The sequence below is a fragment of the Hoplias malabaricus genome, chromosome 5 (assembly GCF_029633855.1).
Source record: "Hoplias malabaricus isolate fHopMal1 chromosome 5, fHopMal1.hap1, whole genome shotgun sequence".
In the NCBI taxonomy this organism is placed as follows: domain Eukaryota; kingdom Metazoa; phylum Chordata; class Actinopteri; order Characiformes; family Erythrinidae; genus Hoplias; species Hoplias malabaricus.
The window spans coordinates 37,680,766-37,698,724 of record NC_089804.1 but is presented as its reverse complement, the minus strand read 5'-3'; the positions used below and the strand labels follow the sequence as shown (position 1 = coordinate 37,698,724).

Here is a 17,959-nt window from a genome sequence, read left to right as displayed (position 1 = left end):
GTAACATTTTGGCATATGAATTAAGCACAGAATTAATGACCTCAGTTGTGGTCAGTTCTATGGATTTATCACAGAGTGGCGTCTTGTCCAGTGACCGACCCTTTCACTCTCCTAATGTTTTGAAATGTTTGAGCGGATAAAAGAGAAAATTGATAATGAGAGAGTGTCTATAAACTTTTGGACAGACGATGTAGGTGCCAGTCTCCAGTGGTGGAACACATCTGTATTTGTTGCCGTTCCTGGGTCAGACAGAGAGGGGCAGTGCAGAGCTGCTTCAGTGGGTCTCCTGATGCTTTATAAGAGCTTCTCATCACTGGGTGTGTCTTTGTGTGTTTGTGTGTGTGTGTGTGTTGAAGTTAGAATGGGGGTGACTTCTTGGATGGAGGGGTGAATGGGTGGGTGGAGGAAAGAAGCAGAAGAATGGACAGACGGAAACAAGTACAGGAGGTTGTGCTTTTTAAAGAACCAATGCAATCACATCACTCTTATGAGGTAAAGCCTAACTTGATGGCCATGAACTGCACAGAGGACCAGTCTCCCGTCTCCGTTACTGAACTCATTACTGTCCTCCTCCTGCTCCACTGCAGTAACTCCCACCAGGAGCTTAAAGTGGTGGAAGTCATTAGCTGGAGGTTAACTGATGGACCCTGGTGGTTGGACATTTGAATGAGAATCCGAATCAAAACCTTTGGCCTCAAATGACAGTTCCGTCTGTGATTCGATGCAGGTCAGAGGAACCCGGGTGTCTGGTTCCACTGGCTATTTCCCGCTCCATCCGAGAAGCATCGGTTTCATCCGTTTTTGGTCAGATACAGGTCAGAAAAGGAAGTGCAGTTATTTTTGTCCAAAAAATGTTTAATCAATGTGACATTCATGTGTCGTTAAGGTCTTCCAGTCATCGTTCTGATATTAAAGTGACACATACCTGCCCTAACACCACTAACTCCTCAGTGCATATACAGTGATCAGCCACAAGATTAAAACCAAGTGGATGCACATGTCTTGAGATGAGATTTATTAAGGGTCAGGTTATGTTGGTCCTAATGTTTTGGTCAGAGCAGCTCTACAACAGCGGGTCTGCTAGTGGTCAGAGGAAGAACATCTGGGGAACCTGCTACAGGCCCCAGCTCATCTGGCCCAGTCCCACAGAAAAACTGCTGAATCAAACCTCGGCATAGATAACGTTTTGGACTTTGCCGTGGTTGTGATGTCACAACCATAAGCTGGTTTCGTCTGTCTGTTCATGGTAATACACTGCAGACGCCCTTGAGGATTTCAAGACGTTCAAAATCAGTGATGGCCTGCAGTGTGTTTTAAATTATGCACAGTGCATTCAGCCAATCAGAAGCAAGCTCATTAACATATAAAACGTAGCGTTTCGGCCCTTATAAGCTCTGTACTGTGGAGGGGAAGTTTTATTGGTTTGGTGAAGGGATGGCAATTCATCTGCCTTTGCTAGACTTGTGTTGCCATGGCAACCTTGTATGGGGGAATTGCAGGGAATGGGTTTGGGGGCATCATGGCACCCAAGCACACAGCACAGTTACCCATTATAATCAGCACTGTGCTGAGTATGTGCAGGACGGTGTGTGTGTGTGTGTGTGTGTGTGTGTGAGTGATGCCCTGCAATGCATTGGCACCTTGGGTGAGGTAGGATCTTGTGTTTACCCAAGTAGGGACAAATCAAGGGTAGCCAACGAATGAAGATCATCGCTATACCAAAGGATGACCACTATACATCAATGCCACTTTAATCCTAATCCTTGCTCTTTAAACATATCTGAACCTACTGTTGGGGAACTGTGGGCTCATTGCGAGTGTCTAACGTACACCTTGCCTGGGTGCTGAAGCCCAGACGATGGCTCAAAGCTTTTAGACTCAGTGGGTTCCTTCAGTGACTTTAGCCCAGAAAAGACTGAAGAATACAGAAGATGGACAGATAGGACAGGATAAGCACTCCTTATTATCCAGCCAGCAGGTGACACACACACACACACACACACACACACACACACACACACAGCTGTGACAGAATCCTCCCACACACACACACACCTGTTATCCACAAAGCTTCCGCTGTTCACCCTCATTCACTCACAACACCAGTTCTTTAAGAATATTATTTTATAATAATATTAATATAATATCATTAATGTATTCATCTGTTTTTTGGTATTATTTAATTAATTCTTAAACATTTTTTCCCATTTTATTTGTCTGTAATAACTATGTCATTATGCTTTAAATGTAAACACAACAGTGTTTTGGTCATTTACCATAAAGCTTGTGTATTCATACAAGTAAATTATAATAACAATGTAATTAACATGTAATTAATGTAACAACACCTTTATTAGAGACTGTTAAGACTGTTACATTACTTTTTAACAGTGAAGTAATGTCATTAATAATAATGACACTGACTACATTAAAGGCAATGCCTTCACACACATCTATAAACACACACACTTGTCCTTTAGAATCATGTGCCGCTGTCGGACCCACTTTCTCCGCATTGCATCAGCGCGGCCGGTCTTCCCCGCCGGCTGGTGGGCAGTCCTGGCTCCCACGGGTCCAGTTTGACAGAATGAGCGCTGTTTTTAATAAGAGCTTCCGGCGTTTTTTCAAAGTCCCACGTACGACCTTGCAAGGGATCAAAGTTCGAACTGTCTGGCCTAAAAAAATAGAGGAGGCGTGTGGAATCAAAATATGGTTTGACTTTTAGAACCGGGATTTAGAGCACAGTTTCCTGGTTGTAAATTTAAAATAAAAGTATCTACCAAATCGTTTTCAACACTTCTTTGGTGAGTGTTTCTTTTTATTTCAGACTTTATCAATTCTATTTTTCCCTATCAATGGGTTTTGTGTATAATAACACATAGTTACATTGCTATTGTGTCATCGTGTCATTGCCAGAGAGTGGCAAAACCAGCTGGGATTGGTTAATATTCCAGACAAGCTCTATACATTGAGGCTACGAGACGGAGATCACAGCGGATGGATGGATGGTGGAATGAGAGTGGAATGAGCAGGTTGTAATTGTGACCCGTGTGTTTCGGACCCTGTCTGACTGGTGTTGGGTGTATTTTAGAACAAGAGACACGTTTTGGAGCCAGTACTTCCATTACACCACTGTCACTATAGGATGAAAAATCTTATATCTCCCTTGTTTTTCTTTACCCTTCTCTGAAATACCAGCTGCCATTTACCTGCTGTTAATGAAGTGGCAATTTAGGAGAAATACAAAGTAGGTGTTTCTAATAGAGTGGCCTGTGGGTGGATGTTTGCAGTTTGTGTTTGTAATAAAGTGGCAAGGGACTGTACCTCACGAATGTAACTGATGAGTCTGTGCAGGTTGTAAAGTCTGGTGCAGACGGATGATGGACTGCGAGGCTGTATTCTGCTCTGGTCATTGAACAGTGTAATAGACGCTAAATCCTGCAGCCTCCTCAATAAGTTAGAGTGAGAGTGAGAGAGAGTGTGAGAGAGAGAGTGAGAGAGTGAGAGAGAGAGTGAGAGAGAGTGAGAGAGAGTGGGAGAGAGAGAGAGAGTGAGAGAGAGAGAGTGAGAGAGAGAGGGAGATAAAAGAGTGTGTGAGAGAGAGAGAGAGTGAGAGAGTGGGAGAGAGAGAGTGAGAGAGAGAGTGAGAGAGTGGGAGAGAGAGAGTGAGAGAGAGAGAGAGTGAGAGAGAGAGGGAGATAAAAGAGTGTGTGAGAGAGAGAGAGAGTGAGAGAGTGGGAGAGAGAGAGAGAGAGAGTGTGAGAGACTGAGAGAGAGAGAGAGAGAGAGAGAGAGAGAGAGAGAGTGGGAGAGAGAGAGTGAGAGAGAGAGTGAGAGAGTGGGAGAGAGAGAGTGAGAGAGAGAGAGAGTGAGAGAGAGAGGGAGATAAAAGAGTGTGTGAGAGAGAGAGAGAGTGGGAGAGAGAGAGAGAGAGAGTGTGAGAGACTGAGAGAGAGAGAGAGAGAGAGTGAGATAAATAAAAGACAGTCATGTCAGTCCTGACATATGGAATATGTAATTATGACATTTAGATAATGATATACATTATATAATAGGCCTAGAGTTTCCCACAGAATGTTCCAGAACACAGAATGCTTAGGCTCATCAAAATTTAGATGATTGTACATATTTTTAAAAATTGTATGTGTGTGTGTGTGTGTGTGTGTGTGTGTGAGACAATGAAAGAGAATAATGACTCTGATAATTTTGCATATCTGGGTGATTCCCTCCTGTAGGAGCTTCCTATCTTCCTTTATGTGTGTGTGTGTGTGTGTTTGAGAGACACTCCACAGTGTTAAAGCCTGAGAGTCACTAAGAGTCCCCCCCCCCTCCCCCTTTCTGTCTGTAAATGCTCCTCGAGAGCAGGAGAGGTGTAGAACAGTAGAATTCTCTCTCTCTCTCTCTCTCTCTCTCTCTCTCTCTCTCTCTCTCTCGCTGTGTGTGTGTGAAGGATCCTCTTGTATCTAAATGATTTGGGGTGGTGAGAGTTCCTGGAGCTCTGGAGCTGGATCTCTGCTTTGCGTTTAAATGTGTATGGTCATATTCGCTCCGGTAAGTGACGGGGTCAATAATTTTCTGCCCTTGTGTCTAAAGCTGTAGGACTTTTAGATATTAGTGTTGGTCCTTGTGTAGCCGCAGAATCTTTATGATTTTTGCATTTTTAAGTGTTTAATACTTGTCATATACTTTTCCTACTCGGGAGACACTGTCACACTTCCGTGAGGATTTAATGGCATCCCACTGCAGGATCATTAGTGAGGTCCAGTACTAATCTTGGATGTTGTTTAAATGTTTTAGGACGTTGTTGATTTATTCCACTTCTGAGACATGAATCTGGAGTCTTGTATCCATAGAAACATGGATTTTTGTCTTTTTCTGTTGTTTAAGTTGGAAATATATGATAACACTCGCACTTTTAATAGACTTTTGACAGCTGCTTTAGTCAGCGTCAGTGCAACAGAGTTATAACAACAGGCACTTGTTGTATTAAGGCTTTATCATTTTCAGTATGGTAATGAAAGGCTTATATAATATTCTGTGGTTTATGATCTACAGTAATGCTGCCAGTTATATTAAGACTAATCCTGCCTCGATACAAACCTGGCCTGAAATCATATTCAATTCATAATCAACAGGTTTAAATGGCTGTGTCTCTGTAGAGCAGTTAGAGCTTCCTTAGTTCCACATTAGCAGGAGCAGACTTTTTTCTTCATTAATTATTCAATGCTTTTACAGTTCTACGGCACAAAATATTTCAAAAGTGAGATCAGATATCCACCAGAGCTCGTCTGTCCATCAAAGGGGGCACTTCTGGGATTCCTGTGCAATTAGCAGTCTTAAGATTAGACCCAGACAGACGATCTCTGTTGCAGTTTGTGATATGTAAGAGCACATATGTTTATCAATGTGTATATATCTGTTGATTCATTCATTCATTGTCTGTAAACGCTTATCCAGTTCAGGGTCACTGTGGGTCCGGAGCCTACCTGGTATCACTGGGCGCAAGGCAGGAACACACCCTTGAGGGGGCGACACACACTCACACATTCACTCAGACATTTACACGTGTGGACACTTTTGACTCGCTGATTCATCTCCAACGTGTGTTGGAGGAAACCGGAGCACCCGGAGAAAACCCACGCGTACACAGGGAGAACACATCAAACCGTTCATGCTCAGTGGCTCCAGCCAAACTGTGTCAACACTAGGTGTAAATTACTGTTGAAAGAGCGTCTCAAAACCTTTATGTGCATGCGCATTTAAGAATGTGGTCATTTACGGAAGATGCTAACAATGTTAGCGTTAGCTTTGGTTAACAGGCAGCTACATTGTCTAAACAGATAGCAACACAGCTGCGGAATCCAGAAAGAATTTGTCTCATCATTTTTTTTGCAAATTAGACTAATTCAGAAACATGTGGTGATTCTTAGTGCCATTTTCCATTTGCGTGTGACAAACGTTGCCATCTGGATTAGCTCCAGTCATTTTCAGTTAAATTAGTAGTGAATTAGTGAATCCAGATGGGGCTGCTGAACTCATGAGGGCTGGACTCATCAGTGGCTAAACTGACCATGCTGCATAAGACTCCCAGTGATGTCCAGGGGTACTTGCTCCTTGTCTAATGTTTTGTGGCATAAAAATACACTGCCGTAAAGATGGCAAATCAGCTGCATCGTTACAGGAGTGGTGGAATCAGTGATACGTGATTATAATTTTAAAAATGTAGATTTTAATCTACTCTGGTGTGTAGTCTTAAATATAATTCAGAGGCAAAAATACAAGTGAAATTCAAGATTTTATTCAAGAGTTTTTCTTTAATAAATGACGTACCCCTTTGTTTCCCATGGGTGTGTTTTTGTTGTAGCACAATTATATTTAAAATAAAAAGAGCAGCCCTTTACACAAGAACAAGTGTATGTTTTATGTATGCAGAGAGAGAGAAAGTGAGAGAGGATATATCCCACCCCAGAACATTTATTCATTCATTCTTTCAGATGATTTTTATCTTAGCAGCCACATTTGATTTGTAAAAGAACCATCAAAGTGGGCCTTGCATTTCATTTTCTTTCATTTTATTTTCGCCTGCATCATGATATCCCTTTCCCACATCGCTGGGTCTTCAGCTGAGGGGGCAATTTTCATTCAAAATATACAATAAACACTTGAAAAGGAACCTCCAGATATTTGCCAATATGCACTTACCTCTGATTTTTCAATTTTTCACTACATATCTGCCGGCTCGATACAAGCACTACCTGGGCGCAGTGAAAAGTATTACCTCTCTCTGAGGGAGCCCATTCTCTGCACATTGCTCAGATAATGTGTTTCAGACCAGTCACTTTAGCTGTGGGCGAGCTTGTCTTCCATGCTTATTAAAGCTAGCCTTCCCGCCAGTGCTGGGGCCTGAATAAAAGAAGCAGAGTGTATAAGGGTGGAAAGAGAATAAAAAATGGGGGGAGAGAGAATATAGAATAAAAGAAAAAAGAGAAAATGAGAGAGAGAGAGAGAGAGAGAGAGAGTGAGAGAGAGAGAGAGAGAGAGAGAGAGAGAGAGAAGGTAGGGTTAGCCTAGTTATTGACACAAAGTAAAACATCAGCATTGTCTCAAATCAATTGACAAACAGCTCCGGGGGCACTGAGCTTCACAGGAGTCCAGTGGCTTCATTGACCTTTCTAAGCTCTACCCACAAACACATACTGTTGCATGATTGGACGATGCTGACAATAACCCTGTTCAACATAAAGATAACAGTATCCAACCTGAACTCTATAGGTGTAAAGGGTTAAACTTTTAAAGTCTTGTCCAACCTGCCAATGAAAGATCATTTTGTGGGTGGAGCTTGTATAGATCAAATGACCATTCAGTAGATACCATGACCATATAAGGATGCAACATGAAATTGTGGCGTTTTGTGATGTGTCCACAGCTCTTTGCCATCTTTGCTTTCGCGACATGTGGAGGCTACTCTGGTCAGCTGCGGGTTAGTGTTGACTGCGTCAACAAGACGGACAGCAACCTCAGCATCAACATCAACTTCGCTTATCCTTTCAGGTGAGTTGTATATAGAGCTTGCTAATTTTATATTGTAATGTACAACATGCTTATATAGCAGAACTGACAGTCAGTGATGTAGCTTAGTGGGGTCAGTTTTACCGAAATTCTATACTTCATTTAATTTTAGTGAAAGTAAAGAGTTTGTAAATTAGATTTAGTTTATAATTGTTGAAGAATGACACATATGTGACACATAAACCCTGAGTCCCACCCCTCTCTCTCTCTCTCTCTCTCTCTCTCTCTCTCTCTCTCTCTCTCTCTCTCTCTGAGTGTGTCTAAATGCTGTCATTCATGTGCTCCAGCTGAGGTCCTAGTCCTGAATGTGCTAAAGTGATGAATAGCTCATTCGTTAGCTGAGTTGATTGAGGTGATTTTTTTTTTTTTTAAAGCCCTCGTTCAAACGATCTACATGACACTTTCTAAACATTTCTCTTCCCACGAAGGTGTCAGGACACTTGTGAAACAGATATGGCAGTTCCCAGATACGATGAATGAACAGCCTTGGTTTTTTCAGATGTATTTGTGTTGGCTGAAATCACAGTCTGATGAAAAGAAGTGCTAAAATGTAATGGATCTTTCTATAAATCACTCTGTCAGTGTCCTCACCTGTTGCTGTCGGAAAAAGTCATGTAACATCATTCTCAAGAGACAAAAACCTGCTACTATTCCACAATAGACTGACAATGAAAGGCTGAAGTTTGATATATCTTTGTGATTTGCAGTTTGTTTAATCACTGTTCACTAGACTGGAAGCATTGGAGCAGGGCCACATGAGCCTATGGTCCTCATGTCTAATGCCAAGTGTTGGTCAGAGGGGTATGAAGTAGGGCTAGCCCCGAACATTCAGATATTCTTTCATTGGGTAGGTATTCGGTTTATAATTTTGAGATTCGGATCTTTGTTTTTTTGGATAAATGTGGCGATAAAGGCAACCCTCCACTCCACATGTATTCAGCCTTGTCAACATAAAAGTCTTGAACGAAGCCTAAAACAGCAACCTGCTTACAATGAAGCATAGCAAAGCTACAGTTCATTTTGTCAGCTTTATGCCTCAAATTAGAACACCTCCATGACGGTCTAGTTTATTTGTGTACACTCTGTGCTCTTAGTGGCACCGTGTAGCGCACAACTTAGCGAACGACTCAGTGAACGGAGCAATGCTGGGAGCCGAAGTGCAGTTTTAATTTTACAGCAGGCGCTGAGAGCTGATTTTCTGAACAATCAGACTGGCCCCAAATATTTGGGTATTCAGATATTTGTTCATTGTGTGTGTATTTGGTTTCTAATTTTGAGCATTTCTGGAGGTAAATCAAAGGTCCAAAGTAAATAAATGGGACAGGTAGCTTTCAATATATGTTAATAAAACCACCTCAGCAACATTGACGACTAACGTGAATGTTAATTTGTTCAAATTTACTGCAGATTAATAAACATAACAGAATATTCCAGAGTTTATTGTCCGAATCTCTGCCTGACCTATCCCTATCACAGGCTCAGTGGCCACATACACGGGTTTTAGTATTTAGAATCAAACAGAACACCTGCAGCGGGCACTATGTGGTCCAAAATCTTACACACCTCTTCTTCTCTCTTCAAACAGCGTGTCCACTCACTGCCGAGTCTGTTAGACACACCTACCCCTCATTGGTCCACCTTGTAGCTGCGAAGTCAGAGACAGTAGTTTATTTGTTGCTGCAAAGTTTGTGTTAGTCGTCTTCTAGTCCTTCATATGTGGACACAGGACGTTGTGCCCAGCAGTGATACTGAGGGGTTCAAAAACTCTAGCAGCACTGCTGTGTCTGATCCACTCGTACCAGCACAACACCTGCTAACACACCACAATCTGTAATTGTAGAACTTCAAAGTGCACCCAGTGATGCTGATAACATGGACAAAAAGTGTAGAAACAATCAGGTGTAGTTCTATATTTAAAAAAAATTTTAAATATAGGTCTGCCCCTGAAGTCAAACACTTACACACTCACACATTCACATGGTGTGTGGAGGCTGTCAAAAAGTCTTTGAAGCATCCCTCAGATCTCCCTATCCCTGCTTTTATAAGAGTCAGTCTCCCATTCCATGGAAATCACACGCAGATGAGCTGGAAAACGATGGCACCGTGAGATAGGGAAATTATTATCAGTGTGAAACTCCATCTCCAGTGAGTAGTATCCCTGCGAGGCAGAGTGGTAAAAGGGCAGGTGAGCTGGATGCTGGTTGAGGCTGTCTCCTCTCATCTCACACCTGCCACTTCCCCTCAGGCACTGGCTCTGTGCTTGTACCAACCATGTCCAGAGTCATCCCTTATGTCTTGTTTCCTTTATTGCACTGTATCTCTGCTTTGCTGGAAAGATTATTGATTGAATTGAACCTGAACTTTACAAGGGAGGAATACACCAGATGGGCTGGAGGCTGTTTGTTGACTGGTGGATATTTGACAGGCCAATTGATAAAGTGCAACCAAGTACTGAAATCGTTTGTCCTTAGCACTCTGTAAACATTTCATGCCAAAAAAAAAAAAACATCTGATCATTTGTGGATGTGTTGTGGATCTCACAATAACATTTTCTGCTCTTACTCTAAGTGTCTATCTACACTTATTCATCATTCATTCATCATTATAAATCATTAATACATTCATTCATTCATCTGTAATCCTTATCCAGTTCAGGGTCACGGGGGTCCAGAGCCTACCTGGAATCATTGGGCGCAAGGCGGGAATACACCCTGGAGGGGGCACCAGTCCTTCACAGGGCAACACACACTCACACTCACACATTCACTCACACACTCACACCTACGGACACTTTTGAGTCGCCAATCCACCTACAAATGTGTGTTTTTGGACTATGGGAGGACACCGGAGCACCTGGAGGAAACCCACGCAGACACAGGGAGAACGCACCAACTCCTCACAGACAGTCACCCGGAGGAAACCCACGCAGACACAGGGAGAACACACTGCACTCCTCACAGACAGTCACCCAGAGGAAACCCACGCAGAAACAGGGAGAACACACCACACTCCTCACAGACAGTCACCCAGAGGAAACCCATGCAGACACAGGGAGAACACCATTAGAAATCAATAGTGACCCAATTTGTTTCTGTAAATTAAGGTGAAGGTATTTTGTTTTTTAAACAGAGGACACTGAGGACACATGGGTGCCCATTGTGGTAAGGATGTTGTGCCCAGTGGGCTCCAATTAGACCTAAGTTAAAGGGCTGTGGCAAGGTGTGTGTATGAGAGAGAGAGAGAGAGAGAGAGAGAGAGAGAGAGAGAGAGAGATTTTTTAAGAAAATAAGTAAAATAAAGACATAAACAAAAAAATTACATTACATTTTTTCTGTAATAACTTTTTCATGACAACGTAAGAAAAATTATAAAATACACTGATAAAAAAAAAGTTAGGTAATCTTTGTGTTTAAGCATTTGTAGGCTGCATTATTAAATTGACTGTTGTGACTGCGGTGAAAAAACAGAAATTAAACAGATGGCCTTAAAGCTGTATTCTGTATCGAGTGTTGAAAAAATCCTGAGGTGTAATCAGTGTGAAATCTTGGACATTTGACCAGCAGTGGTGCAGCAGGTAGTGTCACAGTCACACAGCTCCAGTGTGGGTTTCCTCCGGGTGCTCCATTTTCCTCCCATGGTCCAAAAAACACACATTGTTAGGTGGGTTGGCGACTCGAAAGTGTCTGTAGGTGTGAGGGTGTGAGTGTATGGTGCCCTGTGAGAGACTGGCGCCCCCTCCAGGGTGTGTTCCTGCCTTGTGCCCAGTGATTCCGAGTAGGCTCCAGACTACTACAGACAATGAATGAATATATTCAATGAATATCCAGTCCAGACACACATTTTCCCATTCCCAAAAAGAGGACATATCCAGGTAAAAGAGGACATTTGGTCACCCTTTAAACATACTTTCAAAACCTCCCTCAACCTCCCTCGGAAGACTCTCAAACTGCTTCAAGGTCTCCATTAGTGTTACTCAAACTTGCGCAGAGAAATTTAGGAGGACATAGTATCACTTACTGTGAACTGTAAGCATAAACAAATCTGTAAGCTTGTATCTCCTACCTCTGCTCTGTTCTGTTACAGGTTGAACCAGATTTACTTTGACGTGCCCAAATGTGAAGGCAGAAGTGAGGAGCGTCTCTTCCTGGTCGGAGACTTCTCGTCTTCTGCTGAGTTCTTTGTCACCATCGCTGTCTTTGCCTTCCTTTACTCGCTGCTGGCCACAGTCATCTACATCTTCTTCCAGAACAAGTATCGTGAGAACAACCGTGGACCTTTCATAGTAAGCATCTAAAAGTCTTTATACCTTTACCCTGGTTAACTTGCAGCAGTCAAATATGTGAGGTAGCCAAGAAGGTCTAAATAAAACAGAACAGTGTCTTCACCTTTTAAAACGTAACTATTTTTGCCCTTTAATCATCTAATGTCTCAGGGCTGCTTTCAAACAATAAATAAAACCTTGTGCATCTTTTAATCAGTGATAGGAAATAAAGTGTTACTCCGTAACTAACTGCCGGAGATGCTCGGGTTACGTCAGTCCCGAGTTACGATGTTTCGTGGTTACGACACATCTCCCATTGACTGTATAAAGCCTTGTTTCGACTTAAGTGGTTTTGCGTCGTAAACGTCGTAACGTGAACTTCGTGTGTGGTGTGGCGCGGCGGAAGAATACACGGTTACGCGGCTCGGGACTGAGGAGGATAGGTGTTAGGATAGGATAAGGGCTTACAGTATGTTATTTACGTACAGTATGTACGTATGTTCCAACTTACACCGAAAATCGGTTTACGATGAGACGTAGGAACGGATCAATGTCGTAAGTTGAGGACCCCCTGTATATAAGAGATTGAATGCTAGCATGGGATGTATTCGAAGCACTGCAACAGCAACTCAAACTGCTACTAGTGTCGCATCATTTGAGTTCAACACTTTTGGAGGAGAACACAAACCAGTTCAGTTAACAGATGTCACACTACCAATCGTGTCATGGGGAGAGATAAAGACTATCCTCATTTGGACTCAGAGCCACAGATGGCTGTGGCATCATGGGGGTTTGAATAACTAAGAGACAGGAAATAGCTTTGTTTATTTAATAATATTTTAATCTTATATAGTATATAAAAATACAACAATTGCTGCTGTGGTCACTCACTTGGACCATAATGCATTAAACTGTAAACTGGTTCACTTTCAGGACTTCATAGTGACGGTGGTCTTCTCATTCATGTGGCTGGTCAGTTCCTCAGCCTGGGCCAAGGGTCTGTCAGATGTTAAAGTGGCCACAGATCCAGACGAGGTCATTCTGCTGATGTCCGCCTGTAAAGTGCAGGCCAACAAGTGCAGCTCTGCGTATGGACCCATCTGGTCAGGCCTCAATACCTCTGTGGTACTGTAGCATTTACTCATTCAGTCTAAAACCTTTTATAACAGCTGCCCATTGCCTCTACTGTTGCTTGCTTTTATGCAGTTTACTTTTGTCTTTTTCTAGAGACAGCAGACTACAGGCTATTGTCTGAAACAACATAAGCAAGTGTTTGAAATTAGTTTAGAGGTTTACTGAGTTTTAAGCAAGTTAAAGATGATTCTACCCTTTTTTCACAAGTGAACACAGTTCTGAGTCTTAAACAATTTGTCTGCTTTGGTCAAAACACCACAAAGATCAAACCCCACAGATCAGAACGACCATTTTCAGCGCCTGTTCCTTTAAATGATAATGAGCCACTCGTTGTTCACTCCAACCCGAGTACACAGCGGTGAGGAGCAAGGAGCTGAAGCTCTGGATTTTAGTCGTTTTTGTTTGGTTCTTTTGTTTCTTCTCTGTTTTTGCTGCATTTAACCTTGTATTTGCATTCTCACATAAACACAGGTCCACAGCTGTGATAGGAGAGACCCACATGAGGGGGCGGAGCTATTCTAAAATACCTGCACTTAATGTCAGAAGCAGCACAAGATCAGAATTCCATTTCTATTACTTGTTAACTACATTAGCATTGTAGCTACAGTGCAACATTAAAGGAGCTTGCTTCAGTCACCGAACAACCCTTAGACGATTGATTACATTCAGGGCAAAAGGGGAAATTGAGATTTGGTGAATTATGTATCTTTATTAATGTAAAATTTTCATTGTAATTCCAGGTGTTCGGTTACTTGAACTTTGTTCTGTGGGCGGGAAACATCTGGTTTGTGTTTAAAGAGACTGGCTGGCACAAGGGCGGAGCTGCCCACTACCCCTCATCAGCTCCAGAAAAACAAGCCACTGCCTTCAACCAGCAGCAATCCTACAGCCAGGGCACTTTCGACCAATCAGGAGGAGGCTTCAGCGCAACGGGAGACTTTGGCCAATCAGAGTACAGTCAGGTGGGCACTTACACCTCATCTGGACCCACCTCCTACTGACCACCCTCGACTTTGTCTTCCAATCTCCTGTGACCTACACTCTTCACAAAAAAAAATCCCAAAATATGGTCTATGGAGAAATGCCATAGAATTAACATTTGGTCCTTTGAACAATCTTTCAGTGGAAGTTTTAATGTAAATAAGAAAGTCTTCAAACCTCCATATGATCTCCAAGAAACTAACTTTACATGAGAAAGAAAAGTGAATGGGAGTCAATAGAGTTGGATGTTTTCCAATTCATTTTAGAGCGTTTCTATGGAAGATAAGCATTTTCATAATATATCAAAACTAATACAAATGGAGATACAATGTTTTGTTCCATTGGCAATGATGTAATGTGATGGTTCTGTACCAAAAAAAATAATTAATATATAAATAAAATAAAAATCCCATGACCATTTTGGAACTTTTGTTTTTAAGAGTGTACTTTACACGAATCCTAAGGGCAAACATCATTAAGTCACAGGAAGCTTGTTATTAACTGATTTAACATTGCAATTAAAAATGCTTTTATTTGTATTTCTAACATTATGAGACAGTAAATGGGTACAGAAACATGTTTGCTATTAAGTTACTGCAGGGATAAAACACTTACACATACATATGTTTAATCTTTTGTTGTTTTCATGCATTCGGTGTCAATATTGTGATTTCTCTTCCGTTTTGTAATGCATCGAAGACACAAGTGTTGATCTAGTTTCTGGGAACGTTTAAAGAATAACAAATACATATTCAGAAGAATATCAACTTTAAGAACATAGATTTAAATAAAGTTTTGCTTTGATCTCTTTGTATGATTGTTAACCGTGTGTCTGTTACCTTGGATTTTCAACAACCCGACTGACGTGGTGCCCGTGTCTGGTTTTTGTGATGGGTGCTCCATTCTTCCTAACAGTCAGTATTTTTCCCCCAAACGGTTTTGCACTGTGGTGTATGAAGCAAAACAGACCTGTGATCCACGTTTCTATGCTGTAACCCTTAGGTTTTGTATGTGGTGTTGACTAGGTGCATGACGTTGTGCCGTCAGAGTTACTGTGCCTGTTTGTGCAACGTTGTTTGAATTCCATAAAGTGGGGAAAAGTTTTATCCTCTTGAGGTTTAAGAAGATGTTATATAATATATATAATAGAACTCAAAGGTTGTATTAACCTGTACATTCAGTATTTGTGTATATACAGTTCTGAGAAAAAATATACAGCATTCCATTATTTATTTATTATTATTCTTATTTTGTATTTTGTTGAAAACAGTGCTCCACCACTTTTATCCTAAACTCTCCAGCATTTTTAGCATGTGGTCAATCAATGATGGTAATACGTTTAAAGTGTTTCATTATTACAGCAGCCAATGGAGTTTCTGTATGATGCATAATTATAGTCCAACAGATGTGGAAGATAATGTTGAAAAAGGATGACTCTAAATTCCACTGATTCTTTGAAAGATTATGCATAACAGTTTTTTTATTTTTATTATTTAATGTAATGTTAATATTGGTAAAAGATCAAACATTGGTAAATCCCAAACCTGTGAGTATGACATTGCCTCACATCTAATCTACGTAACCTCAGGCTTCTCATGGCTGAATACCATCAAGTCCTTACAGAAATGTTACATACTTCATGCGTTTAATAATGTGTGATTATTTATATATTTTAGGCCAAAGATGTATTGGACCATAATTGAATATCACTGTCTAATGTTTATAATTTTCTTCAGATCTCTGGTACCAACCTTGGAAACTAATTTGGCATCTGAACATTTTTCTAGAACAGAGCATTTTACTTCAAACCACTTTGTAATTACAGAGAAAGTTTGACAAATCAGTGGAATTCCCTTTTGAATATGAACCGCACTTGTTTATGTAGCTGTTATATGAATCTAAATGCCCTTGTATCGTGCTTAGAATTGTTTATGCTTACCATTATTTTTACAGCTATTTAACAGCTGGCTTGCATGCATTCCAACTATTTTTATCCTCCATCACATTTCCACCAGAGATCAGGCCCTAACCAGATAGCAGGCGCATGTGGGCCATCTCTGGTAAAGATACGGCACTGCTGACCCCGCTGTCTGTGCTGGCAAACTGCATGTGAACCAGAAGTGGCCCACATGACCCTAAACAGACCCGGCCCACGTCTGGCAAAGCTATGGATGTGAGTTCAAACAATGACTTCTGGAGATATGTGGTCCTCATGTGGCATGTGGGAGTGGGCCACTCAGATGCCATCATTATATGTGGCATACGGGCCAGACCAGGGCCTGAGTAATTCCCCAATTGTTAGGGTGACCAGATCTGAGATGGTGAAAAAGAGGACACGTCTCTCTTGTTTACAGAGAAGGTTATCGACCAATAACGGTAGCTCTACAGTCAGACCGTCCAATTAGAAGATTTTAGGCTACTTCAACACGCCCCCTTCTCACTCAAGCGAACCAATCAGAGTAGGGGAGGGCGGGACTAGTTTGTGAACGAACCTTCTCGAAGTTCTATGTAAGCTCTAGAAAAACAAAATCCCGGACGTTTGTGAAATTCCGCCCGGACATTTTTTTAAGTTTAAAAAAAGGACATGTCCGGGTAAAAGAGGATGTCTGGTCACCCTACTATCTGTGTAGCGTGCTACAGAAACATCTTGTAAATTTTGACCTCAGTATACACTCATTTCATCACATTTCTGCAGTTTTGCTGTTTCAAGTGAATGTTGGTAATGTTTTAAAAAACAAATAAACAAACAGGAACTCCACTGTGTTTTTATTTTTTACTTAAAACGCAAGCCTGCTGAGATCTTTTCAAAACACGAGTCCTGAAAAGTGAGCTAAACCAATGCTAAACATTTCAGCCTGCATCTGTTGTATGCTGCCTGCTCTACTGTCTGTAACGTTAGGACATCAACAGGATTTTCATCAATAATTTCCCTTTTTTTCTATGTAAATCAAATGCTCCTGCGTTTTGGGTAATGCCAATAAAGACTGTACAGAGCTCCAGACTCCGTCCTTCCTTTCGCTTTTTTCAAATCAACTTGTTTGTTTGGTTAACTTGTTTTGGGTGAAGTCTCTCCAGCCCCAGACTGTAAACACATTCCACCTCCACAAAAAAGGATCAATAAAGTGGCCACGGCAGCTATTGAATATTGTGCCTTCCTGTGTCCAATTACTTTCTCTTGTATTCTGTTTTCGAGTCCGTATAAATTCCCCTGTACTGGATGTCGGAATACATTTCCACATTCCAATCTCTTCTTTCATTTGACAAGGAACACAATGGAGCAATAACCAGTGCATTTGGGATGAGTACCAGAAGAACATTCGACAGGAAGACTGTGTGCCCTGGTGAGTCTCTGAAGATTTGCTCCAAATTTCAGTCCTAGAAGTTGGTTGTTTTCTCTAGTTCTCACCCAAAAAGTCTTCTTGATATCTCTACATCCTTTCAGACCCATGGTTTTGAGTTTGCACAGTGGAAGCATGACCAGAAACACCTTCCTGGAATATTCTGGGATGTTTTTAGGATTGGAGGAGCGAATGACTGGGAGATGCTCTGGGCCTGATGATGTCGCTTGAGCTAATGTCGCTAAGACAGCACAACATCCCAGCTGATTTAGGAGCATATATCTGTGCTGTTACTGTAGTGATGGGGGAGGGTGTGTGTGGGGGTGGGGTGGGATGTCACAGAGAGCTGCCAGCTTCTCTCTCTCTCTCGGGGAACAGTCGCTTTTAGACAGCCGCATTGAGAGGAGCCGAGCTGTTGCATTGTGTCTAGGAATAGAAGAACGGGGACAGCAAAGTGAGAGCAGGAGGGTGATAGACAGGGAGAGAGGGAGGTAGAGAGACATTAAGGGAAAGCTTAATGGGAAACTACATGAATGAGACCAGAGCAGCTAAACTCTTGCCTAGGGTTAGGGTTAGAGTTAGGTGACATGTGAACTGCTGTTACTGTAAGACAGTCCCATGTCAACTCCTCACTGATGTAGTCTGACTTGTTATTGTGACTCATTTTACATTTCTG

The 17,959-nt window shown here is 41.8% G+C and overlaps 1 protein-coding gene across 2 annotated transcripts in view; it reads left to right on the top strand.

Annotated features, from left to right (window-relative positions):
- The window catches only part of synpra (synaptoporin a), a 29,442-nt gene extending 12,369 nt beyond the window's left edge, over positions 1 to 17,073 (top strand). Inside the window, exons 1-5 of one of the 2 annotated variants that reach the window (XM_066671629.1) lie at positions 4,443 to 4,551; positions 7,427 to 7,551; positions 11,653 to 11,851; positions 12,764 to 12,955; positions 13,705 to 17,073. In XM_066671629.1, the coding sequence (XP_066527726.1) occupies positions 4,528 to 4,551; positions 7,427 to 7,551; positions 11,653 to 11,851; positions 12,764 to 12,955; positions 13,705 to 13,965 (801 nt within the window). In that variant the 5' untranslated portion in view covers positions 4,443 to 4,527 and the 3' untranslated portion in view covers positions 13,966 to 17,073. Of the gene's footprint in view, positions 1 to 4,442; positions 4,552 to 7,426; positions 7,552 to 11,652; positions 11,852 to 12,763; positions 12,956 to 13,704 lie in introns of those variants that run through there. The other variant, XM_066671628.1, reaches the window with a different exon arrangement.
- The last annotated feature ends 886 nt before the right edge of the window (positions 17,074 to 17,959 follow it).